The sequence below is a fragment of the Ovis aries genome, chromosome 11 (assembly GCF_016772045.2).
Source record: "Ovis aries strain OAR_USU_Benz2616 breed Rambouillet chromosome 11, ARS-UI_Ramb_v3.0, whole genome shotgun sequence".
Lineage (NCBI taxonomy): Eukaryota > Metazoa > Chordata > Mammalia > Artiodactyla > Bovidae > Ovis > Ovis aries.
The window spans coordinates 25,014,001-25,040,412 of record NC_056064.1 but is presented as its reverse complement, the minus strand read 5'-3'; the positions used below and the strand labels follow the sequence as shown (position 1 = coordinate 25,040,412).

The following is a 26,412-nucleotide window of genomic DNA, read 5'->3' as shown; positions in this document are numbered from 1 at the left end:
AAATAAGATTCTGGGAAATAGAAATACACATTAAACCCCCTTAAAAATGTCAACATAAAGTATATAATATCTAAGCATTTCTGATGGAATTGCAACTACCTGCAAATTTTTCAATTTCTACTGAGCAATTAGATACACTGTTCTGTCATTTTTATCTAATTAATTACATCCTGCTCTCTGTGAAAAGAACACAAACAACTGTTCCATATTTATTTGATCCAATTATGCATATATAATTTTGGACACATGTTGCCTTTAGCAGAACTTGATTTCTTTGAATCTCAAATTCTGGGGTCAATTCATCCAGGCATTTATAACAGTCTGGGTCCCAGACTCCTTTCAAGTCCATGTACTCAAATGAAAGCAATTTTTCACACAGTTTCTGGGAGCACCTGGACTCCCCAAGTTCCCTAGGTCCCCTGTAGAGTCCGGGGGCAGGGGCAGTGGAAATGAGGAAACAAGCCCAGAAGCTAAAGTGACTCTTGTTGTCAGTTGGGTCCACTACCAAGATTCAAATTCCCGTCTCTTGACCCTCTGGCCATTTTAGGAGAGACAAGCCCTGGGCCTCTTGGCCTGGGGTTCAAAGCCTGATTCTGCTTCCTGTTGGCTAGCAATGTGTGCAATTTACATCAGCCCTCACTGCAGCAGTTTCTGGGTCTGAAGACTTCCCCATTCGCTTGCCCCCTTGTTAGCATTACAGCCATGTTTAATGTGATTATTTACAAGTGAGGACAGAGATGAACAGGGTAGGTGAGTGCCCTAGGCCACCAGGCTGCTACGGGATGTGGCTCCAAAGCCTGTAGTCCCCACCCTGCATCCCCAGTTCCTCCTGCTCCTGACCAGCACCAGAGTAGAATACAGGAAGTCAGGAGCCAGTCTCAAGGAGGAGCAGCCTTCAAGCTCAAGTTCAACACGGCCAACCAGCTCTCTCCTACAGAGGAAGGATCAGTGAGAGGACCAGGAGGGACAAGGAGGTCAGTGTTTTGTGGAAGAGGATGGAGTGACCCAGATGCAGTGAGGCCAGCCTGGGGGAGGGGAGGGGCTGCTGCCAGGGCGGCCTGGCCTCTGGCTCCCACCCAAGGGGTCGCAGAAACAGCCGGCGGCAGCAGCACAGGCTGAGGGAGGAGGCAGGGGCCGGGCTTCCTGGATGTCCAGTCACAGGTACTGGGCAGCAGCCCTGGGCTGAGGAATCTGAAAACGCCTCCCTTCCTAGGCTGTGGGCCCCGTTGCCAGAACACTTTCAGTTTCGTTTCTCTGCCTGCAAGAACTGAAACTTGAAACCGACAGACTCCGGAGACCAGAACATGGAGGGAGCCTTCCAGGTGTGCAGGAACTGGTAAGAAGTCACTTTCCCTGGTGGCCGACCTGAGGCTGGCTGGTGAGAGGGGCAGAGAGGATAAGCCTGTTTCTAAAGTGAAGAGGAAAGGGTCTGTGTGCCCAGGAAGGCCAGGGTGGGCCCCTGCGGTAGGAAGGGGTAAACTGAGGAGATGCCAGTGAGGGAGGCTCAGGGTTGGCAGACATCCCTGAACCCCGCCCCACCTCCAGGTACTGAAGACTTTCTGGGACAGTTCTACAGCCAAACAGCCAGGCTACCCATCCCTGCTGGACTACTCCTATTTTTCTGACCTTGGGTCCTAATTTGTATGCTGTTCATACCAGTCTTTGAAAGAAAGAGGCTCAGGCAGATTGTCTGGGATCATTCCCACTCCCACCTTTGGAGGGAGCTGTGGAGCAGGGTGAGGGGATAGAGCAGAGGTCCCAGACCACACCTCTAAATCATGGGGACCCAACCCCTTGAGGCACCTCACTCTCGAAGCTCCCTACCTGTGACAGGAACCAGGGGGATCCTTCCCCAAGGCCTTTCTCCAGCCAAACCCTCCTAGCTGTCTGGTGTTTGCACCAGCTCAGGAAAAAAGCTGAGGTGCCAGGCCAGGCAGAGGAGTACGAAGAGAGGAAGGGAGATTTTCCTGGTGGTCCAGTGATTAAGAGTCCATGCTTCCCAGAGTAGAAGAGTTTTGTATACATATATATAAGTAATATAATATATATTATGTATTATTTATATAATTATATTTATTATGTATTTATAAAGAAATATATAATGTATTTATATTTATTATATAATATTAAGTATAATTTATATGCATTAGATATGTATAATATATGTATTAGTATAATATAGTATATATATGTATGTATAGTATATAGGGTATATATGTATTAGAAAACTTACAAGTTTTTGCCTGACTAAAATGTGACATTTTGATTCCACTTGCTTGACTTAGTATAAATAGAATGCTATTTCTAATTTTAAAAAATAGATAAGCAACAAAGGCTTACTGTATAGCACAGGGAACTATAGTCAATATCTTGTAATAACCTATAATGGAAAATAATCTGAAAATAATATATATATTGGGTTTCCCTGGTGTCTCAGACAGTAAAGAATCTGCCTGGCCATGCAAAAGAGACGGGTTTGATCCCTGAGTCGGGAAGATCCCCTGGAGAAGGGAATGGCAACCCACTCCAATATTCTTGCCTGAGAAATCCCGTGGGCAGAGGAACCTGGGGGGCTACTGTCCATGGGGTCGCAAAGAGTCAGACACAGCTGAGCAACTAAACCTCAGCCTTCCACATTGCAGGCAGATTCTTTACCATCTGAGCCACCAGGGAAGCCCAGGTTAGAAGTCAAAAACACAGTCATATGCTTTTGACACAAAGGATCATAAATCAGAATGACATACTGGCGTTTTACAAAAAGTTCACCAAGGATACCTGCCTAGTCCAGGTGAGCACGCAGAGTACTGAGTAAGCAGTGAGTCACTGTGACTGAGCACAGAGCTGAGAAAAAACACTATTCTTTTCATTTATATTCCTGGCATCAGAAGAAAGAGAAAAAGAAACGGTTGAGTAGGCTCTTCCATCGATGAGGGGCTCTGGTTAATGTGTAGGACAAATGCACAATGTACATGAGCAAGGGAGGAGCCCCAAACACACCGAGAGTTTTATCTTTAAATTGTTCTTGTCCTGCCTTAAAATATAAATTTTATTTCATCAGTCACAATCAAGACAATGAAACTATTCATTACCTCCCAAAGGTTTCTCTTGTCCCTTTGTAATTGCTCCCTCCTGCTCCTTCTTACCCACCGTGCTCACCCTGGGCAGCATAAGAGCTTTGCAGAGCATCCTTACCATTACGTCATGATTCAGCATTGTTCTGATTTGAGATCAACATGGAGAAGGCGAGGCAGGTGGTCTCATCATCATATTTTCAGTGCTTGCGGCCTTGGAAGATCTTCATCCAGGAGCCCCGGGCATAAAATATGGCTCCATGCTTTATGCCATGAAATAAACCTGCTTTTCCTCCTTCTTGATCCTGCAGCAAAAGAAAGGTGGCCTCCAACCACCTGGCCCTCCATGAGGCCCACTGTCTGATGTTTCTGGTCCTCTGCCCGGAGTGCAAGGAACCCGTCTTGCAGCATGAGATGGAAGAACACCGCCAGGGCGGGCACCAGCAGGTGGGGAGGCAGATTGGGGGATGGAGGTGGAGGGGCAGGGTCCTCTCTGCAGCCCGTCTCATGGCTGCCTGCCGTGGGCAAGTCCCTCAGCCCCAGCGCCCAGCCCCCTGTGCAAAGTGGAAAGGGTAGATAATCCTGCCCTTCCTGCACTGCCACCTGGGCTTCCCTGGTGGCCCAGATGGTAAAGAAACTACCTGCAATGCAGGAGACCTGGGTTCCATCCCTGGGTCAGGAAGATTCAAGGGAATGGCAACTCACTCCAGTATTCTGGCCTGGAAAATCCCATGGACAGAGAAGCCTGGTGGATTACAGTCCATGGGGTCACAAAGAGTCGGACACGACTGAGCTACTAACACTTCTTTCCTGTACTGCATTGAGTAGACCCTGGTTTCCCATTCCCAATCCTTTCCCTACAGGTGTATGAGGTTGGCCAAGCCTAGGGGTCCCTGTTTTGGGAAAAGTAAAATGTTCTTTTGAGATGTGTCAAGAGGAGAGACAGGAAAGGGGAGCTTGGAAGGCAGTCACGGCCAAGGTTGGTCAAGCCAACCTTTCTCTCCAGCTGTTTCTGGAGCTCCTCAAGCTCAGGCATCCATCTCAGCCATCCATCTCAGCTCAGAGGGTCCCACAGATGCGTCCCTGAGCTCAAGGTTGGTGCTGCAGGTAGATGAGGGTGCCTGATTCCTGCCCCCAGGTGCTCACAGACCCACCCCTGACACACAGGCCAGGGTGGGACTCGAGCACCTCCCTCCGCATTTAGGTGGGATGCGCCATGTGTCAGCAGAGCCTGCCGAAGCACTCGCTGGAGAGTCACGAGGTAAGGGGCAGGTGTGATTTCTTCTACCAAGCCCAGGAGGAGGGGAGGGGGCCGGTCATAAAGCTCTCCCCTCCCACCCCCAGCTCTCTCTTCTCTCCCAAGCAGGCCTGGAACTAGCTTATCCCAGCGACACAGGGCCTCCTGCCCCGGCCCCTCTTGCCAGGGTCCAAGAGAGCTCATGTTCCCCTCGTGAGGAGAGGCCCCCCTCCCACAACTCTCTCCCACCCCCCACCCCTCAGTCTTTCCCACCTGCTTTCTCTTACTGGCTTCAGTCCCCCCCAAGGGAAAAAAGCTCCTAGCCCCAAGGCAACTGCAGTCACTGCAGACCAGTGACTATGCCCGTCCTGCCGGCCTCCCCACAGGCCGAGGAATGCCAGGAGCGCCCGGTTGAGTGCCGGTTCTGCCAGCTGGCCGTGCGCCTGAACAAGGTGGACCTCCACGAGCACCACTGCGGCCGGCAGACGGAGCTCTGCCCAGACTGCGGCCAGCACGTCATGCTCTGCATGCTGGCTCAGCACAGAGAAGTGTGTCAGCGTGAGCAGCCCTGGCTCCAGAAAGGTGAGGATCGTGAGCTCTCGGCGGGACGGGTGACGAGGGATGACAGATGCACATGTCTCTAAGTCACCTGGCTAGTCTAGTTCCAGAGTGGCCTTCTTGCACACCTGCTGTGTCTTGAAATTACTGGTCCAGAGAAAAGCAAATACCATATATTAATGCATAAATACGGAATCTAAAAAATAGTACTAATGAACCTATTTACAGAGAAGGGAGACTCCGGCATAGAGTCGGACTGGTGGACACAGCAGGGGAAGGAGAGCGTAGGACAAACTGAGAAAGTAGCATCAACATATATACACTGTGTGCGTGCGTGCTAAGTCGCCTCAGTCATGTCCGACTCTTTGCAACCCCATGGACTGTAGCTCACCAGGCTCCTCTGTCCATGGGATTCTCCAGGCAAGAATACTGGAGTGGGTTGCCATACCCTCTGTTCTAGGGGATCTTCCCAACTCAGGGAATCGAACCCACATCTCTTATGTCTCCTGCCTTGGCAGGCAGGTTCTTTACCCCAAGGGCGACCTGGGAAGCCCCATATATACGCTAAGGGAAATTGTTCAGTCATGTCTGACTCTTTGCGACCCCATAGGCTAGAGCCTACCAGGCTCCTCCATCCATGGAATTTTCCAGGCAAGAGTACTGGAGTGGGTTGCCATTTCCTTCTCCAGGGGATCTTCCTGACCCAGGGATCAAACCTGGGTCTTCCGCATTGCAGGCAGATGCTTTTACCATCTGAGCCACCTTAACACCCTCATATATACGCTACCAAGTATAAAATAGATAACTATAAGGAAGCTGCTGTATTATGCAGGGGGCCCAGCCTAGTGCTCTGTGACAACCTAGAGGGTTGGAATGGGGTGTGGAGGGAGGTTCAAGAAGGAGGGGATGAACATATAATTATGACTGATTTGAGTTGTTGTGTGGCAGAGGCCAACACAATATTGTAAAGCAATTTTCTTCCAATAAAAAGCATTTTTTTAAAATTTATAAAGATAAATGACAGATCCAGGGAGCCAAGAAGCCAGGGGTTGGGGAGCTGGGAGCTACACAGATGAGTGCAGAGGCAATGGGGTCCTCCCAGATGGGAGGCTTCCTCTGAACTCCTCCAGCGTGGCTCCAGCCTGGCAGAGACCTACCTGAATCCTTGCAGAGATGAGAAATGTCTGCAGAGTGAAACAGGGGCTTGCTAGAGGCAGAAACCAGACAGGGTCCCCAAGTTTCCTGACTCAAAATCGGAAACTTTCCCAAAAGATCCAGGTGTAACTCCTGATCTTTGGGCCTATGTGTTGGCCACCTGGTGCCATGCTCTCTTTACCCAGTTACCTCTTCAGGAAGTGTTTACAGAGAACACGAGCCAAACACATCTCCTCACTGGTTGTGACAACAGTAGCACGGGGACAGAGCTGAAAATCCCCTGGGTGGTAAGTCTCTCTAGGTAAACAATTTTATCAAAATCGGCAAATGAAAAACTGGGGTGCTTAAGATTCAAGTACATTTCCAGCAGGTCTGGGTTTCAACATAGCCAACAAACAACTCTTCAGCACAACTTTGTCAACACAACACAACTTCAACAAGATAGCACTACTGCAACAAGACAATACAACTTCATCAACACAACAGAACTTCATCAACACAACTTTGACGACACAACTTCAACAAGACTGCACAGCTTCCACAACAGCACAACTTCAACAAGACAATGCAAGTTTATCAACACAACACAACTTCAATAAGACAGCAAAACACAGCTTCAACACAATCAACAAAGATGTGTGCAGTTAACTCCTCATCTGATCACAGAACTCAGAAATGGCTAAACTGAACGAGCAGTCAGGTTGAACAGGACTGGCATCTGTGGTAACAGCTCCTTCCATCGCCTTGGAAACCAGTCCTGCTCCAGGAAAACATCTCTTCATCAATGCTGTGTGCTGCCCCAAGGGCACTTTTACGATTTAATGGAAATAATGTGGGCGATTCCTGTTGTGGGTGGTCCATGTGGCCAAGGACCCTGGCAGTGCAGGACGCTCATGGCAGACTCGGGGCAGTTGTGGGGCAGCCGGGCTGGCCATTGTCAAGGGCAATCATTTGTGCTGTTGCTTCTGTGCTTTTTCAGGGAAGAGCATTCCAGCTCCTGAAAGCAACATCTGCTGTCATTATTGCAACCAAATGATTCCAGGAAATAAGTATTTCCACCATCTGGTGAGTAGAAATTTGTCATTGTCTAATGATGCCAATAGCCAGTCCATATTCCAAAAAGTATGATATGAACTCTGGATTCTTTCTGAAATTCATTCATTTTATTTATTTACTTATTGGGTGCACTGGATCTTCATCGTAGCCTCCATCCCAGGCTTCTCATTGCTGTGACATCTCTTGTTGCCAAACACGGGCTCTAGATGTGTGGACTTCAGTAGCTGTGGCGCCCGGGCTTAGTCGCTCCCTGGCACCTGGGGTCGTTCTGGACCAGAGATTGAACCTGTGTCCTCTGCGTTGGCAGGTGGATTCTTAACTACTGGACCACCTGGGAAGACTTGAATAGTAGATTCTGGGTCCAGTTTTACACAGCATGAATATTAAGAGGTTCCCATATTTTGTTTTGCTTTGTTCAAAAAAGGACATCGTGAACTGCTTTAGGCTCATTTAGCACACGTAATTGGATTCCAATCATGCCAGCCCTTCAGGGAGCCTCCCTGACCAATCCAGCTATCACTGATCACCTCTGAGGGCCTGGAAATTGCAACTTAGGCCTAAATAGGCTCTGCTTTGTTATTCTCTATCCCATGTCCCTGGTGGCTCAGATGGTAAAGAATCCACCTGCAATGTGGGAGACCTGGATTTGATCCCTGGGTTGGGAAGCTCCCCTGGAGGAAGGCATGGCAACCTACTCCAGTATTTTTGCCTGGAGAATCCCCATGGACAGAGGAGCCTGGTTGTATAGAGTTGCAAAGAGTCAGACACGACTGAGCAACTAAGCACAGCACAGCACATGCCATATGGAAGTCTTCTCTATTAGGCTGTGAGCTTCCACAAAAAAGTTAATAACTTTCTCCATCTTCCCACAGTGAAGCTGATATCAGGGCTGGGTACCAAGAGGAGGACTCTGAATGGGTGTAATGATGTGATGGATTGATTGATTGCTTTTGCCTGGGAAAATTCACAGGCTCCTCCCTCCATCACTCTAAGAATCTTTTAGCGCATTAATCAGGCCAAGCTGCTCCCCTCTTCTACAGGATGGAGCATTTTCTCTGGGGGAATCTCCCCAAAGCATCTCTCCAAAGAACTCACTTCCTTCTTCATGGATGGCAAACTGTTTGTCCTTTCTTTGCCCTTCAATCCAGAGAACAATGAATATGAGAACTAAAGAAATCCTAGAGATGATCTAGGTCTTTTTGTTTATTGTGGACCATACACATAAAATGTACTGTTGGTGACATTTAGTGCATTTTAATATGAATACTTGACTTAAAATCTAAATCACAGTCCCTACCCTCCACAAAAACAATATATGGATTTGAAAACATGTTGAGTGATTCTCTATTTCCACCTTTTACGTATTAATAAATGCTGTGGAATTTAGTTTCACCTGGTTTTTGTACTATCCTCTTTAGCCATTATTATTACTGTCACTTTATTAAATTCATGCCTGCTTGGATATACTCACACGTTTACCTTTCTCTTTGCTGACGTTCTTTCTTTTTAAAATGTTTTACGGATTTATTTTGGCTGCACTGGGTCTTAGTTGCGGCATGTGGAATCTTTATTGCAGTGTGAGGGCTTCTCTCTAGTGGGCTCCAGAGTGTGCGAGGTCAGTAGCTGAAGTGCACTGTGGCATGTGGGATCTTAGCTCCCTAATCAGGGATCAAACTCGAGTCCCCTGCATTGCAAGGCAGATTCTTACACTGTACCACCAGGGAAGTCATGAATCCCAAGCTTTCTTGAATCCCAAGCTTTCCTTCTGGGCAAGATTTCTGTCATCCTGAAATACATGTCTGGGTATCTTTAGTTGTCTGCACAGTTACTTCCTTTATTCTGCATCCTTGAATGCTAGTTTAATTGGATTTCAAATTCTACATTAACCTTTATTTTCTCTTAGCATTCTGAAGCATTTCCACCATCTTCCCACCTCTGTGATTGCTGTTGACAAGTCTGCTCTCAGTGTAGCTGCTGGTCCTTCGCCAATAGCCATTTTCTTTGCTGGATTTCAAGATCCTCTTTGCTTTGGATCTTCTGTGGTTTCAGCGTATCCAAGAGATTTATTTTTATTCATCCTGCTTTGGACAATAGGCTCAGATGTGTTTTTTGTTTGTTTCCTCTCTCTCTTCTTCAGAATTTATCAATTTCTAGTCCAAGGTAGACAAGCTTTCTTGTCATTTCCCTTTCCAGTTACTCAATTTTTGTCTCTTAGCCACCATAGTTCAGACTTCAAGGTTCCCAGCTTCGTGCAGGGAAAGGGGACTCTTCCAATTTCACACATCATGAAATGTGTGGATGGGACTTTTCTCTCATCCAAGCTCTTAGTCATGAGATTGACCCCACAGTCTCCTCCTGAAGGCTTACCTCATGTGCTTAACAGGTAGGTCTTCTTTCCTGGAACATGAGTTTGCTTGCTTCCTTGCAAAGTCAGCTCAATGAACATTTGTCATATTATATCCAGCATTTCTAAAGTGTTTGGAGTGGGAAATTTTCAGGTTAGTTCACCTACTATATTGTCCACCATTAAAGCTGAGGTCATTTTTAAATCTGATGCTTGACTCACCCTTGCAGGATAGATGCCGTCGAGTCTCAGGTGCTGTGACACCTTCTCCAGCGGGGAAATCAGAAATTCCTCCTTCATCCCCTTCGAGCCGGGCTGCTGAAGACCAGACTTCCAAGGCAGAGAAAGATGTCCGTCCAAAGCTGAAAAATAGACACAGAGCTCCCTTTCTTTCTGAAAAGTCAACAAGGCAAGCACCACGAGGCACAAACAAAACCACGAATCTGTCTTTGGAGTCCAATGGCAAGCTCAGAGCCTCCTCTCCTGTAGAAGATGAGACAGCCTATGACATCCTGAGGAGGTGTTCTCAGTGTGGTATCCTACTTCCCCTGCCAACCCTAAAGCACCACCAGGTACCCAGCCTCTGTTCTCTCCATAACCCGCCTGTGAGCCACTGGGACAGTGTTTAAAGGAATGCAAGTCCTGCGAGATGCCCTCAGACAACACTATCTCCCCTTTCTCTGTGTGTCCGGATCTACTCCCAGCACTTATCACCTCTTTATATATGTTCATCACCTCCCATTTCTGATGGCAGAGCCAATCTCTCTTCTCTATCTCCAGTTCCCAGCCCAGTTCCTGACCACAGCAAACGCTCCCAAACCATGGAACAAACAAATGAATAGAGGCATCCAGTCTAGCTCTCTCATGGCGTAGATAAGGCAACTGCAGTCCAGAGATCAGAGCCTTGGTCAAGATCCTAAGTCAGTTGGTATCTTGTCTCTAGCAGATTAAGGTTTACCTCTAGTAGCTCAGGATTTGCAGCCTCAATAACCTGATTTTTCACATCCTAGATTATTTTCCAATAAAGAAGAATTAGTATTAGAGGTAGTTAACAATTATGCACCAGTTACAATACAAAGCAGGGCTTCCCCAGTGGCTCAGCTGGTAAAGAACCTGGCTGCCAACCCGGGAGATGCAAGAGCCGCGGGTTTGATCCCTCAGTCAGGAAGATCCCCTGGAGAAGGAAATGGTCAACCGCTCCAGTATTCTTGCCTGGAAAATTCCATGGACCAGGGAGCCTGAGGGGCTACAGTCCAGCGGGTGGCAAAGCTCTTTACAAATGGTTAATCATTATAAACATCAGGAAGGTATTTTACCCCTACCTTATCAATAAGGAAACTAAACAGAAAGGTCGAGTGGCTTCCCCAGGATTTCACAATTAGAGAGTGACAGAATCCAGCCAGGTATACATGTGGATGTAGTTCCAAAGCTTATGCTCTCAAGCCCCATAAAGGATGTCTCACTTTAAAATATTTTCATTATTTGATGTTTTTCAAAATACAAAAGTTACTGTTGTTGTTCAGTAGCTAAGTCGTGTCCAACTCGTTGCAGCCCCTTGAAAGGCAGCACATCAGGCTCCCCTGTCCTTCACTATCTCCCGGAATTTGCTAGTACTAGATACTAGATTTTGTTGTAACCATTTGACATGATACCATACAAACAAACATAAAGATAAAGCTAATCCACCCCCACACCCACGCCACCTCCCAAGTCCCATGCCATGAGGTACTAGTTTCAGCCTCCAGGTGGGTGTCCTTCCAAAACTTCACCTCTGTTCACAAAAACCTGGCAAGCCTCCAGGGGGTTTGAATTGGTTTTCTTCCCCCATATATCATCTTCCTAGACTCATGATTCCACCATTTGCCTTTTTTGCTGAATATATGACGCACACTCCTTACAAAGAAGTAGACCTAAATCTTGTTCCTTCTAACTTCGTTAAGCATCTCTATATGCACACAAGCACACAATTTTACCAAGCTGAGTGAATTTCATACTTGCTGAGGGTGTTATTAGTGCCATATTCCCTTGCCTCCTACAACTGAGATTTCCTTTCATACTTCTCTCTATCCTTAATGATGGGCTTGCTGAATTTAGCAAAGAAAAATTCATTACTTGGGACGAAAATAACTACAAAATAATTTCATGGGACATACTAATACTAAGAAAAATTCTTTGTCTCTCTAAAATTAAAATCTAACTGGACAGACTGTATTTTATCTGGCAACTCTGTTATATAACCGCATACACACACACATACACACACACACACACACACATTTGGAGTCCAATTGTACACACTGCTTGTATAGGATTCATCAATAACCAATAATAAGAAGGGCATCCCTCCAAGTCAAATGATGTTGCCCCTCCTTTTTCTTTTTTTAATGTTGTAAGAGTCCATGAGGACCTCCTAGTGGCTCAGATGGTAGAGTCTGCCTGCAATGTGGGAGAGTTGGTTTTAATCCCTGGGTTGGGAAGATCCCCTGGAGAATGGAATGGCAACCCACTCCAGTATTCCTGCCTGGAAAATCCCGTGGACAGAGGAGCCTGGCAGGCTACCGTCCATGGGGCTGCAAAGGGCTGGACACGACTGAGCGACTCTCACTCACACACACGAGTCCATGGCGTGCTGTGTTGTGCTTAGCGGCTCAGTTGAGTCCGACTCTGCGACCCCATGGATCGTAGCCCACCAGGTTCCTCTGTCCATGGAGCTTCTCCAGGCAAGAATACTGGAATGGGTTGCCATTCTCTTCTCCAGGGGATCTTCCCAATCCAGGGACTGAACCCAGGTCTCCCGCATTAGAGGAGGATTCTTTACCATCTGAGCCCCCAGGGAAGCCACAGCGTGGGTACCCTCTAATCTGTTCGTTCACCCTCCTGATGACGACAGTCCTCTATTAAACGCTGTCCCAGACCTCCCATAGACCCCTCCCAGTTCACTGGCCTCCCTTTTCTTCTCTTTTTTCTTTTCTAAGTTCTTATTGGCGTACAGTTGCCTTACAACATTGTGTTAATTTCTGCTGTACAGCAAAGTGAGTCAGTTATGCGTATACATGTTGACTCTTTTTTAGGTTCTTTTCCCATATAGGTCATTACAGAGTACTGAGTAGAGTTTCTGTGCTATACAGTAAGTTATCATTAGTCGTCTCTTTTATACATTGTTGTTGTTTTTTAGTCACTAAAAGAAATGTGGAAGTGTTAGTCACTCAGTTGTGTCCAACTCTTTGAGACCCCATGGACTGTAGCCCGCCAGGCTCCTCTGTCCATGGGATTCTCCAGGCAAGAGTACTGGAGTGGGTTGCTATCTCCTTCTCCAGGGGATCTTCCCCACCCAGGATCGAACCCATATCTCGTGCACTGCAGGCAGAATCTTTACCACTGAACCACCTGGGAAGCCCTCTTTCACCCATAGTAGTGTATATGTGTCAATCCCAGTCTCTCAGTTCATCCTACCCTCCTCTCCCCACACCCCAACCCCATTTGGTATCCACAAATTTCTTCTCTACATCTGGGTCTCTATTTTTGCTTTGCAAATACATTCATCTCTACCTATGACTTTTCTATGCCATCTACAGCTCAGGGTCCCTGCTCCAGGAACTGGGGATAGGTTTAACCAGCGATATCCCAGGAACTAACACTTCTCACCTTATACACCTTGAACTTTTAAAATATCCTTTTCTTTAGGAGAAATGCCGGCGGTTAGCTTCATCAAAAGGAAACAAGTGAGAAGTTCCAGCTAGCTTTGGGAAAGGTACAACAGATTTTGAAGATTTTGTTTTTACAGTTTTTTCTGCTTGCTTTCTGTGCTAGAGGTTTTATTCACTGGGTTTCTTTCTTGTTGAAGAAAAGGTTTGGATCTTAACTATTTTCCTCCTTTTGAACAGAGATGGTTGGTCTGCCCAAGAGCTACATTTAAACCAGGAGGAAAAGAGAATGCCAACTCTTCTGCCTGAGAATTCTGATCAAGCATCTAGGCCCAACCCAGCCTGGACACCTTGGGAAATCCAGCTTTATCTCTGAAGAATAAAAAAGATCTTCCCGAAAGCCTGTCCTCCACCTTTCTTTAGATTTTTGACAGGTTTTCCAGGGCCAGGGGCAGGTGGGTGGGGAAGCAGCAGCTAGGACGACATGGGAAGGGGAGTGGCAGAAAATGAGAGAAAGGAAGAGAAAAATGAGGTTGGGTGATGGGGGCAGCTAGGTAATGCACGAAGAGGTGCCAGTGGAGGCTGCTGGCAGGGGGAGCAGCTGGGAGACACCCAGAGAAGCAGCCCCCTCCATGCAAGTAGCACAGCCCTAACTGTCTGCCTGGCCTGTGGGGAGACCGGTTAGGGTACCAGCTCCCACCAGGGAGGACAAAGCCCAGGACAGCGGGTGCTTGGGTGCACACCCACCCACCAAAAACTGCAGAAGGGTGACCTTTCTCAAGCTTTGTCGGGTTGGCTGAGTCCGGTTTGCTTAAGGCCTTCTTTGGGTCCTGGCGTCTCAGAAGGTAACGAATCCGCCTGCAGGGCAGGAGATTGAGGTTCCATCCCTGGGTTGGGAAGATGCCCTGGAGACGGCCATGCAACCCACTCCAGGATTCTTGCCTCGAGAATCCCATGGACAGAGGAGCCTGGCGGGCTACAGTCCACAGCCGCAAAGAGTCAGAAGCGGCTGAGAGACCAACACTAAGGCTGGGCTGACAGGGGCTTAGGCTTCCCAGAGAGCGTCCCCGACAATGGACAGGAACCGGGGCTGGATCCGGACAGGAAAGGTGGCGAACGATCGGGCCTGCACAACCCAAGTCCTGGGCAGAACCACTTCCCGGCGTGCAGAGGGGCCGGGCAGGGGGCAGGGGCTGTGGGGCCCAGCCTCCTGCCCCCCCCCCCCCGTGGCCAGGGCGCCTCCCCGGCCGTCTGCGGGGTGGGGGCACCTAGTCTGGCCCCTCGAGCTGCGCAATCACCCCGGCTTTGGGCCCCGCGGCCGTGGGCATGATCAGACCCCCGCAGGTGGCGGCGCGTCACAGAGGCGGCAGGCCTCTGGGCCTCTAGCCTCGGCCCGGCCGCGGGCGGCGGAGTTGGTGTCGGAGCGGAGGCGGCGCGGGAGGAGCAGGCCTGGCGCTCGCGGTCCCTGCAGCCGGAGAAGCGGGGCCCGCGAACGGTAACGCGCGCGACGGGGTGGGCGCCTCTCCTCACCCGCCGCCCCCGGGAGGCTCCTGGGCCCTCTCCACATCCCCGGGTGATGGAACACCCAAGTGTCCTCCCAGGCTTGGCAGCTGTGTGACGTTGTGAACCCAGCCTACGCTCCCGCGTCTGGGTTCGAATCCTGCGCCCCACTTACCCATCTCATTTTCCTAACCGTCCAACACCTGTTTCCCCATTCGTAAATACCTTCCTTATAGGGATGTTATTTAGAAGCACGTTGGCACCAACTTTCTGACGGCAGCAAACACTTGAGTAACATTTACTATATGCCGGCCACTGTTCTAGTGTTTTCCATCTCAGTCCATTTAATCCCCCCAACACTGGGAGAAAGGAACAGTTATCCATATCAACAGATGTGGAGGGGATTCCCAGGTGATGCTAGTAGTAAAGAATCCACCTGCCCGTACAGGAGACCCAAAAGACGCAGATTCGATCCCTCGGTGGGGAAGATCGCCTGGAGCAGGAAATGGCAACCCACTCCAGTATTCTTGCCTGGAATATCCCATGGACAGAGGAGCCTGATGGGCTACAGTCCATGGAGCCACAGAGAGTCTGGACTCAACAGAAAACACACACACAAAGTTACATAGTGCAGGTAACAACCAGAATTTAACCCACTAATCTACACTGCCTCTTGAGGGGTAGCATAGGTTCCAGGTAATGATATGACTTTTGGAAGGCTTGCAACATCATTCCCAACTCACCAAAGTTCTTCCAGGCCCACCCTATGGTTTAAAGTGTCTGATAACTATTCTGACCCCCCATTCACTTTCACTTTTCACTTTCACGCATTGGAGAAGGAAATGGCAACCCACTCCAGTGTTCTTGCCTAGAGAATCCTAGGGACGGGGAAGCCTGGTGAGCTGCCGTCTATGGGGTCGCACAGAGTCAGACACGACTGAAGCGACTTAGCAGCAGCAGCAGCTTTTTCCTTTTCTTTTCTTTCCTTGGCAGCACTGTGAGGTTTCTGAGATCTTAGTTCCCTGTCCAGGGATGGAAACTGTGCCCCCTGCAGTGGAAACCAGGAGTCAACCACTGGACCACCATGGAATTCCCTGGTTTTAGCTTTTCTTGGAGAAGCAAGAGAAGGCAGTGGCAACCCACTCCAGTACTTTCCTGCATTGGAGAAGGAAATGGCAACCCACTCCAGTGTTCTTGCCTGGAGAATCCCAGGGACAGGGGAGCCTGGTGGGCTGCCGTCTATGGGGTCGCACAGAGTTGGACACGACTGAAGGGACTTAGCAGCAGCAGCAGCAACAGCTATTCTTGTTCACCTCTTAGGGCTTCCCTGGTAGCTCAGCTGATAAAGAATCATCTCCAATACAGGAGACCCCAGTCCGATTCCTGGGTTGGGAAGATCCACTGGAGAAGGGGTAGGCTACCCACTCCAGTATTCTTGGGCTTCCCAGATGGCTCAGATGGTAAAGAATCTGCCTGCGATGCAGGAGACCTAGGTTCGATCCCTGGGTTATAGGTTCCTTGCTCTATGCTAAGTGCTGTGGGGTCCCCTAGCGCCAGACAGTTTATATGTGAATAAAGACACACTCTTTTTTCTTCATTAGTTAAAAAACTTCCTCAAAAGAAGAATGAGGCTGTTCCTCATTCCAAAGAGTGTGTGGGCTTCATAGAAAAGAAAGGCTTTGACGCTGAAAGGGGAAAAAGAAGGGGGTGGGCTGAACCCACCAGAGCCCTGTATCCTGGGTGGGGATAGGCTGCTACCGGTTTCCATGCAGAGGCCTATCTGGGTGGGAGATGGGAGGGCCAGCTGGAGGAAGGGGCCAAATTGTTCAGTACGTGATGATGGGGTAGTGAGGATAAAGGCATGGAGGAAACCTACAGGATCTCATTTGAGGATGCTCTTCACCACTGTGGTATTGGGGAGAGCTGGAAGAGGCCCGGGGGCCCCTCCTGCGAGAATGAATAGGAGACTATCAACCACTGGGTCTACTCAGGTGACAGGCGCAGTGTGAGACGTACACAGGGCAACATGAATGGTGCTTACAGACATGGAACACACATTCGGCAAGCACACGCACAAACGAAACAAAGCACATCAGACACACTGGAATAGCTGCCTCTGGTGGGGAACGGTGAAGTGGGACATTGAGTTAAAAGGGAATAAATGGGCTTCCCTCGTGGTGCAGACAGTAAAGAATCGGCCTGCAATGCAGGAGACGCAGGTTCGATCCCTAGGTGAGGAAGATCCTCTGGAGAAGGGAATGGCTACTCACTCCAGCATTCTTGCCTGGAGAATCCCATGGACAGAGGAGCTTGGCGGGCTATAGTCCATGGGGGTCACACAGAGTCATAAAATCAAAGAGAGTTCTTGCACAGACAAATGTCTGTCCTGAACTGAAAATTATGATTAACTTGTCCCTCTGCATCCAAGGCCTGAAAAGTAGAGGCAGGAAAAAAGTACAAGAGAAAGTAAGAAAGCCCAGGTCTAGCCTGGGGCCTATTACTAACTTGCCTGTGACCACAGGCAGGCCCCTTCACCTCTCTGTTCCTAGTTTCCATCTGTTAAAAAAAAAAATTCAATTCTCAGGCCTCTTCCAGCTCTGAGTTTTTATGAGCCACAATGAATAAAAAAGTCAATAGAAGCTTTGTGGAGCCATGGGGCTTAAACCTTAAAAACGGAGAGTTGGGGAGAAGCAGAGAAAAGGAGGGTAGTTTTCAGGCAGGGGAAACTTTGAAAGCAAAGCCATGAAGATTACAGCACGTGACTGGAAAGCCTGACCGAGGGCTCAGTGTATCTGGTAGGGCCTTGGCCCAGTTCTTCCCTGGGGCTCCCTAGCTTGACGGGGGTACCACCTGCAATTCAATCAAGTCAGAGACCTTCCAGTCTTCCCATTTCTCTGTTCACCAGTTGCCAGATCATGTCCACTAAAAAACTCACAATTCACCCTGATTCCCACTATCATGCTGCCCTAGTCCCAGGCTTCAAGCCTGGACTCCGCTCTAGAACATCCTTCCTCCACTCCCCCAGAGTATTCTTTCTTTACCTCAAGACTGCCCACAGCACTTCTGGGCATGCGATCCTTAGACCTGCCCTGATGTCAGCGAGGTTCTCCACCTTTGTTCTGCGGCTGTGCCTTTTGAATAGAGACATATGTGTGCACGACTAGTTGCTTCAGTCGTTTCCGACTCTTTGCGACCCCATGGACTGTAGCCCGCCAGGCTCCTCTGTCCATGGGATTCTCCAGGCAAGAGTACTGGAGTGGGTTGCCATGCCTTCCTCCAGGGGATCTTCCTGATCCAGGGATCGAACCCATGTCTCTTATGTCCCTGCAATGGCAGGAGAGTTCTTTACCACTGGCATCACCTGGGAAGCCCTGAATAGAGACACAGCCATCAGCAGTGTCGCTCAACACAGTGATTCATCCAGAGAAGATGTCAGAATTCCTCTAGGACACAGTCTTTATCACATCATTCAGAGCATCTTGAATGATGCCCTTGAGCCTGCACCTCCCACTGCCCCAGATCCAGGTTCATCACTCCTTGCCTGTCACAAATTAAGCTTCAAACAACTGTTAATTCCCTGAATATGAACACATCACATATGCTCGCATCCTGTGGCTTCGCCCATCGTGTTCCCTCTTCCTGGAGTATACCAGATCCTCCACCACCCACCCATCTGCTTTGCACACACATATCCACCCTGCAAACCGCAGCTCAGATGCCACCTCCTCCAAGCAGCCCTCTCTACTACTTCTCACCCAGAAAGAATTGATCATGCTTTGTTTGTGCTACCCTGCACCGTGAATGGGCTTCCCAGGTGGCTCAGTGGGTGAAGAATCCTTCTGTCAATGCAGGAGATGCAAGAGGTGCAGATTCGAGTCCTGGGTCAGGAAGATCCCCTGGAGGAGGAAGTGGCAATCCACCCCAGTTTTCTTGCCTGGAGAATCCCATGGACAGAGGAGCCTGGTGGGCTACAGTCCATGGAGTTGCAAAGAGTCGGACACGACTGAGCAACTGAGCAGAGGCAGAGGCACCACGAATATACCTGAGCCTTTTCTCGTCTCCCACAGTGTTGTAACTGAGTCCTGGTCTGTGTCCCCACTAGACCCCTGCTGGGCTGTGAATCCTTGCGGGTGTACACTGTATGGTTTATTTATCTTTGTCCCCCATGCACCAGCCCAGTACTGACACATGGGGCCACAGAGCAAGTTCATTACATTAGGTTTAATATGTGTTTGGCAGGTAATGGTCTTCCTTTTTACTCCCCACAGAAAACAAGTGATTGCTTTTCTTTCCTCATTTTTGGAAGCCCTGCCCACCACGCAGCTGCAGTGGACATCCTGATTCCCCGATGGACGAAGAAGACCAACTGATCCAGCCTCAAGACCAGAGCTGCTGGGCCACCCTGCCCGATGTGTGCCTGCGTCGTGTCTTCTGGTGGCTGGGAGACAGGGACAGGTCCAGAGCGGCCCTTGTCTGCAGGAAGTGGAACCAGACGATGTATTCGGCTGACCTCTGGCGATACAGGACCATCACGTTCAGTGGGAGACCTTCCAGGGTACATGCATCCGAATTCGAGTCAGCCCTTTGGTATGTTAAGAAATTTGGTCGTTACCTGGAGCACCTGGAGATCAAATTCCTGAATCCTTACAACGCTGTCCTGACCAAGAAGTTCCAGGTCACCATGCGAGGCCTCCTCTCATGTCTGGGCAAGAGTAACAACCGTCTGAAATCTTTCTCCATCCAGCATCTCGAGTTGGACCGCCTGGTCTGGAGGAACAGCATCAGGAGCTCATTCATGAAAAGCTTGAGCTTCTTCTTGAAGAAGATGGGCAAACACCTGAACTATCTCAGCCTGAAGGGGGCCAGGCTCACCACGGAACAAGGCTGCCACATCCTCAACGCCCTGAGCTACTTAAGGAACGGGAGCACGGTGACGGAGCTCAACATCGAGGACTACTTCAGCCACCACCTCGCCGTCTACAGCAGTCCCCAGTTCAACAAGACCATGGCCACGTTCCGCAGCCTGGTGTCCCTGACCCTCAACTACAACTGCATCTCTGACGAGCTGCTGGAAAACCTGTGCGACAACAACCCCGGCACCCTCCGGACCATGAACATCAAGTGCCACATTCACGACCCCCACGGGCAGGTCATCTGGGGCATGTCTTGGGCCAGGCTGGCGAGGCACGCCACCAGCCTGAAGGTCAACTTCTTCTTTGAGCGGGTCATGAAGTACGAGCACTTGGCCCGGATCCTCTTGCAGGAGATCCCCATCAGGAGCATCAGTCTGAGAAGCTGCTATTTCAGCGACCCCGACTGGTCCATGAGACCCACCCTGACGGACCTCCTGCCCACCTTTCGGCACACTCTGCAGGTAGGTACGACCCGAGGGCCAGGAGGCCGGGGAGGAGTGGCCGCCCCTCTGGTTCCTCCTGCCTGCTCTCAAAAGGTGAAAGACCCTGTGGACTGTAGCCTCCCACGCTCCTCTGTCCATGGGATTCTCCAGGCAAGAATACTAGAGTGAGTTGCCATTTCCTTCTCTGGGGGATCTTCCCAACCCAGGGATCGAACCCGGGTCTCCTGCAATGCAAGCAGCTTCTTTACCATCTGAGCCACCAGGGAAGCCTTAAGTTGAGATTCTGAGAAAGGTCACCAAACTACGCCTCCCCTGGTCCCCAAGACCACAGCAGAGGACAAAAGCTACTGCTCGCTTCTGGTACATGAAACCCACTCTTGGGTGACTGTCCACCAGGGAAAGCGCCTATATCCCTGGCTCAGAACTCTGAAGTCCAAGCATGCAGGTGCCTCCCCTGGTGACCAGAAGGTCGGCAGCCCCTTCCACTCATCCACCTGACACAGCAGCACACAGGACACAGTGAGACTCCAAACCAGACAAAAAAACAGACTTGACCCAAGTTACCGAGGAGCTCAGAGGCGTGGGCTCTTCTCTAATCTGGCAGCTCCCCATCTATAAAATCAGCATCATTTTGTCCCCTTAGCAGGGACCTCACAGTCTTCTCAAGTGGCTCAGCGGTAAAGAATCCATGACTGCCAATGGAGGAGATGCAGGTTTGATTCCTGGGTTGGGAAGATCCCCTGCAGAAGGGCATGACAACCCACTCTGGTATTCTTGTCTGGAGAATCCCATGGACAGAGGAGCCTGGAGGGCTACAGTCCAGGGGATCACAAAGAGTCAAACACAACTGAGCGACTGAATAACGAGGACCTCACACAAGGCTGTGAGCATGGATATACGGGCGTATATATACCACCACTGGGACTTTCCTGGTGGTCCTGTCGCTAAGCCTCCACAATCCCAGTGCAGGGAACGCAGCTTCGATCCATGGTCAGGGAACTAGGTCCCATATGATGCAACTAAGGGTTTGCATGCCACAACTAAGACCCAGTGCAGTCAGGTAAATTAATTAATTTATACCACTTAATAAACTTATAATTATATAACAAATAAATGATAAATTAATAAGCTTATTAATAAATTTATAAATTAAGAAACACCAATACTTACAGTGAGGGATGACAAAGTGTGAAGAGGTCATTTATGCTCACACAGCCCTGAAGTGGGCAGGCAGACATCATACTACCTTTTGGTGTTGCCCATAGTCACCTGGCCAGTCCACTGCAGGGCCAGGAAGACCACTTTGGTCTCCAGATTCTAGGTACATTTCCTCAAAACTCCAAGTTTTGGAAACTTGGATGAGATCACTTGCATTCCCAAATCCCTTCCTCTGACAACTGCGTGTCCAGTGTCCCTTATCTAAGGCACTGGAGGGGACTTCCCCAGTGGGCCAGTGGCTGAGACTCCGCTTCTACTGCAGGAAGCATGGGTTCCAGCCCTGGTCCTGATAAGGGAAACTAGGCTCCCGTGTGCCGCAAGGCATGGACAATAAATAAATAAAACACTTGGACTACCACGGCCACCAGGCCAGTGTTGGATCATGAAAGTGCTGTGAAATGATCCAGCTAAGTCCCAGCATCTCTGTTCACGTCGTCTGCCCCATTGGTGCTTTTCCAGAAACTAACTTTTGAATTCAACAACAACCATGAGTCTCTGGATGAAGAGCTGCACCTCCTCATCTTATCCTGCAGGAAGTTGTTTTATTTCAAAATCTGGGCTTTCCTGGATGTTAAGTTTGTGGAGAGGATCCTAAAGAGCCGGGAGGAAGGGCAGTGTGCCCTGCGCACACTCAAGGTAAGAGCACCTCAGGGTGGGTTCCACCAAGGGCAGGGGCACAGGGGCTTCTGGGGGGGCAGGTGTCCAGTCCTGGGATGAAGGTCAGGGTGGAGGCAGGGCATGGGGGTTGGATGTCTCACAAGTCTGTCCCTTCTGTGAAATTGCTAATTTCCAAGGGAATCTGGAGCTTAGGATTAATAATTAGTAGTAATCATCCTCAGCATTGATAGTTGGGGTTGGGCTTTTCCTGATTCTGCCAACAATTGTATGGGTTCCTCATTTGGATGGTCTTTGGGGCCTGGGTGATGTAGTCACAGGGTGCGTGTGTGCAGATGTGTTTCTCTGTCAGCACAGGTGAGAATTTATACAAACAGATATGAGACGAATGAAGAGGACAGGACACTGCGGGAAATTTACAGGAAGTACAGAAAGCTGATCGATTCAGAGCTTAACTATTTTGTCATCGCTTACCCCATGATGTAACCAGCGCTCTCCAGAGAAAGAAAACCAGGAGCACTTTGAACCTGACAATCCGGTCCTCATAGAATGACACTTGGGGCATCCCCTACTCCACCCCTTTTCCTCCTCTCCCTCCTTGTTTGCTGGCTTCACACCAACGTGACACCCCAGCAATGCCTAGGACGTCATGCGAAGACCCCAGGTGACTTTAAAGTGCTATCTTTGCCAGCTATCCAGGGGTGATTTCTCTTTTTTGTGGTTTGGTTTTGCTTTTTGAGTCTCAGTCAGCCATGGAGCTGAAAGCCCAAAGCCACTCAGCAGGTTCTTACTCAGGGACCCTGGCTTTTGCTGACCTTGCTCCCGAAAAGGTGCCAGGGAGGAAACAGAGCCAAGATTTCCATCGACTATCAGTGTCAGCTCAGAAAGGCTTTTGTTGTTGTTGTTGTTGAACAAGATTTGTTCATTTATTTTTAATCTTTGGTCACACCCTGCAGCATGTGAGATCTTATTTCTCTGACCAGGCATCGAACCCGTACTCTTTGCATTAGAAGGCAGAGTCTTAACCATTGGACCGCCAGGGAGGTCCCCCAGAAATGCTTTCTATCCTGGCTGACCTTCATGTCAGAGCCTTCTGCCACTGAAGCTGGCCAGGCCTGATCTCAGATGAATGAAATCAGCCAGCAGGTCCTCCAGCGAAGCAGGGAGATTCCCACATGTAGACAGAGCCGCTCAGAGCCAGAACTCCTTCCCACAGGAGCTCAGCTCCTAATCTGTTGGTGTTATGGACTCAGATCTCCCATATCTGCTTTTCTGGTTCCCCTGTGTTTTCCCCATCCAGACAGCGTGGTGCTCAGCCTGCTACGAAAGCTCAGTTCTCATGTGGGGCTGAACCAGAAGTGACCATGACCTTCATAGTCCCAAAGCATCTGTAATGTCCTGGAGAAATGTCCCTGACACAATGCTAAGTGAAAAAGGCATGACACAAAACTGTGTTTAGTGTTAATACCAATCACAATAAAATACAAGTACAGGTGTTTTTTAAGCATAGGAGAGATATACCAAAATGTTAATAGTGATCTCTGAGTGGTGGGATTATGGGTGATTTTTATTTTCCTTTTTATGCTGTCCCCTATTTCTCAGCTTTTCTACAAAGACCATGTGCTATTTTTATAGTCACAGGGAAACATGATGTGTTTTAAATGGGGAGTATGGATAAACTCCTGAGCCCATGCTGTTGACATGGATTTCTTCTGATCTTTTGAGATTTTGTGCATATAATTCTACCTAGGGTTTTTTTCCCCAATCAGTTCAGTTCAGTTCAGTCGTTCAGTCATGTCCCACTCTTTGCAACCCCATGAACAGCAACATGCCCGGCCTCCCTGTCCATCACCAACTCCCGGAGTCCACCCAAACCCATGTTCATTGAGTTGGTGATGCCATCTAACCATCTCATCCTCTGTCGTCCCCTTCTCCTCCTGCCCTCAATCTTTCCCAGCATCAGGAGCTTTTCACATGAGTCAGTTCTTCAAATCAGGTGGCCAGACTATTGGAGTTTCAGCTTCAACATCAGTCCTTCCAGTGAACACCCAGGACGGATCTCCTTTAGAATGGACTGGAGAGTCCAAAGGACTCTCAAAAGTCTTCTCCAACACCACAGTTCAAAAGCATCAATTCTTCAGCACTCAGTTTTCTTTATAGTCCACCTCTCACATCCATACATGACCACTGAAAAACCATAGCCTTGACTAGATGGACCTTTGTTGGCAAAGTAATGTCTCTGCTTTTTAATATGCTGTCTAGGTTGGTCATCGGAGAAGGCAATGGCAACCCACTCCAGTACTCTTGCCTGGAAAATCCCATGGACGGAGGAGCATGGTAGGCTGCAGTCCATGGGGTCGCTGAGGGTTGGCCACGACTGAGCAACTTCACTTTCACTTTTCACTTTCCTGCATTGGAGAAGGAAATGGCAACCCACTCCAGTGTTCTTGCCTAGAGAATCCCAGGGACGGGGAAGCCTGGTGGGCTGCCGTCTGTGGGGTGGCACAGAGTCGGACACGACTGAAGCGACTTAGCAGGTTGGTCATAACTTTCTTTCCAAGGAGTAAGCGTCTTTTAATTTCATGGCTGCAGTCACCATCTGCAGTGATTTTTTGAGCCCAGAAAAATAAAGTCAGCCAGCCACTGTTTCCACTGTTTCCCCATCTATTTGCCATGAAGTGATGGGACCAGATGCCATGATCTTAGTTTTCTGAATGTTGAGCTTTAAGCCAACTTTTTCACTCTTCTCTTTCACTTTCATCAGGAGTCTCTTTAGTTCTTCACTTTCTGCCATAAATTAATAAAATCTCAGGACTTTTGACAAGTGTCTCACTTCAGATTTTATCTCATCTTTTGTATGTTGTATCCATATTTATGCTTAGCTTTTCAGGTCTTTATTAAAGCTCATTCTTTCTAGTGCTTTTCCGTTTTCACAGCATTTCCACAATCACTGTCTGATCTGAATGTCCCTGCAATGCTGTTGGGTGCCTATGGTTCCTGTTTCATGAACCTTCAGAAGAAAATCAGCACTGGCAAGAGGTGCAGGGTCCCTATCTGGTTATCAAACTCAGGTTCAACTGTTTGTTGCTCGAGAAATCAATATTGAGAGACAAGTGTTGGGTAAAAGGAAAGATAGCTTTCTTGAGGAAGCCAGCAATTCTGAGAAGGTAGACTCATGTCCCAAAGAACCAACTCACCATTGGTGATCGGGGATCAAGAGCTTTTAAAGAGGAGTTTTAGGGGTGCACAGGCAGGTGAGGGGCCACATGCAGAACAGCACAATCAACTCAGACAATCGTTTTGAGATTCATCTTGCTGTGTTTTGATCAGCCTCATTATTTTTAAAAGAAAACTTTATTTATTTTTGCCTGCATAGGGTCTTAGTTGCAGCATGGGGGATCTTTTGTTACGGCACACAGACTTCTCTCTAGTTGTGGTACACGAGCTCTGTAGTTTGCAGCTAACGGGCTCTTGAGTTGAGGCACTGGTTCAGCGGTTGTGGCGCACAGGCTTAGTTACTCGGTGGCCTGTGTGATCTTAGTTCCCCAACCAGAGATCAAACCCACATCCGCTACATTGGAAGGTGGATTCTTTACCACTGTGCCACCTGGATTTTTTTTTTTTAAGTAAATAGCATTGTCAACTAATTAGACAGCAGTGAGGAATAAAATACAGTGGTGAGGAATAAACAGACACACAGAACAGTGGTTATAGTAACAATATGCACGTTATTATAATCTAAGGGTGACCATATCATCCAGCATAGAAGCTGCTTTTCTTCCTCCCCAAGTTCTTCCACTCCATGTTGTCCAGCCCACTGAACGAATGTGACCTGGGCCACCCTTGATGACAGCTCTAGAGGTGGTCTAACTGTTTCATTTCAAAAGGTCATTTCCAAAAGATATTTCTCTTGTATGACATTTTAAACCCTTCTAAGTCACGATCTAACCTTGTCACTCACCCATGTAATGAGTGACGTAATGAGTGATAGGATGACCTGCCTGTGACTGAATAATTAAGCAACTTTAGAGAAACCCAGGTCCAAGAAGAATGACATACGTTTACTGAAGTAATAGCTAATAGCAGACAAGTATGCTGCTAAGTCGCTTCAGTCGTGTCCGACTCTGTGCGACCCCAGAGACGGCAGCCCACCAGGCTCCCCCATCCCTGGGACTCTCCAGGCAAGAACACTGGAGTGGGTTGCCATTTCTTTCTCCAATGCATGAAAGTGAAAAGTGAAAGGGAAGTCGCTCGGTCGTGTCCGACTCTTCGCGACCCCATGAACTGCAGCCCACCATGCTCCTCCGTCCATGGGATTTTCCAGGCAAGAGTACTGGAGTGGGGTGCCATTGCCTTCTCCAAGCAGAAAAGTATAATCAACCATAAATTCCACCAGCTTGGGAATCGGCGACCTGAAAGTGGAAGTGATGCTTGCTCAGTCGTGTCGGCCTCTTTGTGACCCGTGGACTGTAGCCCAGCAGGCTCCTCCGTCCATGGGATTCTCCAGGCAAAGCAACTGGAGTGGGTAGCCATGCCCTTCTCCATCTGCCTCACCCGGGTATCGAACCCAGGTCTCCTACGTTACGAGCAGATTCTTTACCATGTGAGCCACCTGGGAAACCTAAGTGCTGGTAATTCTGCATGATGCAGCAATTTAA

At 48.9% G+C, this 26,412-nt stretch overlaps 2 protein-coding genes across 3 annotated transcripts; both read left to right on the top strand.

Annotated features, from left to right (window-relative positions):
* The first annotated feature begins 1,285 nt into the window (after positions 1-1,285).
* On the top strand, positions 1,286-13,465 carry XAF1 (XIAP associated factor 1). 2 transcript variants are annotated; one of them, XM_004012580.5, is made up of 8 exons: positions 1,286-1,336; positions 3,383-3,518; positions 4,276-4,332; positions 4,695-4,890; positions 7,001-7,086; positions 9,652-9,993; positions 13,106-13,172; positions 13,306-13,465. In XM_004012580.5, the coding sequence occupies exons 1-7, from the start codon at positions 1,305-1,307 to the stop codon at positions 13,145-13,147; spliced, it is 891 nt and encodes a 296-aa protein (XP_004012629.2). In that variant the 5' UTR covers positions 1,286-1,304; the 3' UTR covers positions 13,148-13,172; positions 13,306-13,465. The 2 variants fall into 2 exon arrangements, with proteins under 2 accessions (XP_004012629.2, XP_027830904.1); XM_027975103.2 differs by lacking the exon at positions 3,383-3,518.
* Positions 13,466-14,788: 1,323 nt separating this feature from the next.
* Positions 14,789-24,598, top strand: FBXO39 (F-box protein 39). The gene is made up of 3 exons (XM_027975473.3): positions 14,789-19,939; positions 21,599-21,775; positions 22,112-24,598. Exons 1-3 carry the CDS (start codon positions 18,914-18,916, stop codon positions 22,238-22,240), a joined length of 1,332 nt encoding a protein of 443 aa, XP_027831274.1. The 5' UTR covers positions 14,789-18,913; the 3' UTR covers positions 22,241-24,598.
* Positions 24,599-26,412: the final 1,814 nt, after the last annotated feature.

What these genes read in the sequence shown, in the direction of transcription:
- XAF1 (XM_004012580.5), top strand. Translation starts at nt 1,305, where the DNA reads ATGGAGGGAGCCTTCCAGGTGTGCAGGAACTG. An exon ending in TTCCAGGTGTGCAGGAACTG is followed by an intron (nt 1,337 to 3,382) that starts GTAAGAAGTCAC and finishes TTGATCCTGCAG; the next exon opens with CAAAAGAAAGGTGGCCTCCA. An exon ending in ATAAGTATTTCCACCATCTG is followed by an intron (nt 7,087 to 9,651) that starts GTGAGTAGAAAT and finishes TCACCCTTGCAG; the next exon opens with GATAGATGCCGTCGAGTCTC.
- FBXO39 (XM_027975473.3), top strand. Translation starts at nt 18,914, where the DNA reads ATGGACGAAGAAGACCAACTGATCCAGCCTCAAGACCAGAGCTGCTGG. An exon ending in CCTTTCGGCACACTCTGCAG is followed by an intron (nt 19,940 to 21,598) that starts GTAGGTACGACC and finishes GTGCTTTTCCAG; the next exon opens with AAACTAACTTTTGAATTCAA. An exon ending in GTGCCCTGCGCACACTCAAG is followed by an intron (nt 21,776 to 22,111) that starts GTAAGAGCACCT and finishes CTGTCAGCACAG; the next exon opens with GTGAGAATTTATACAAACAG.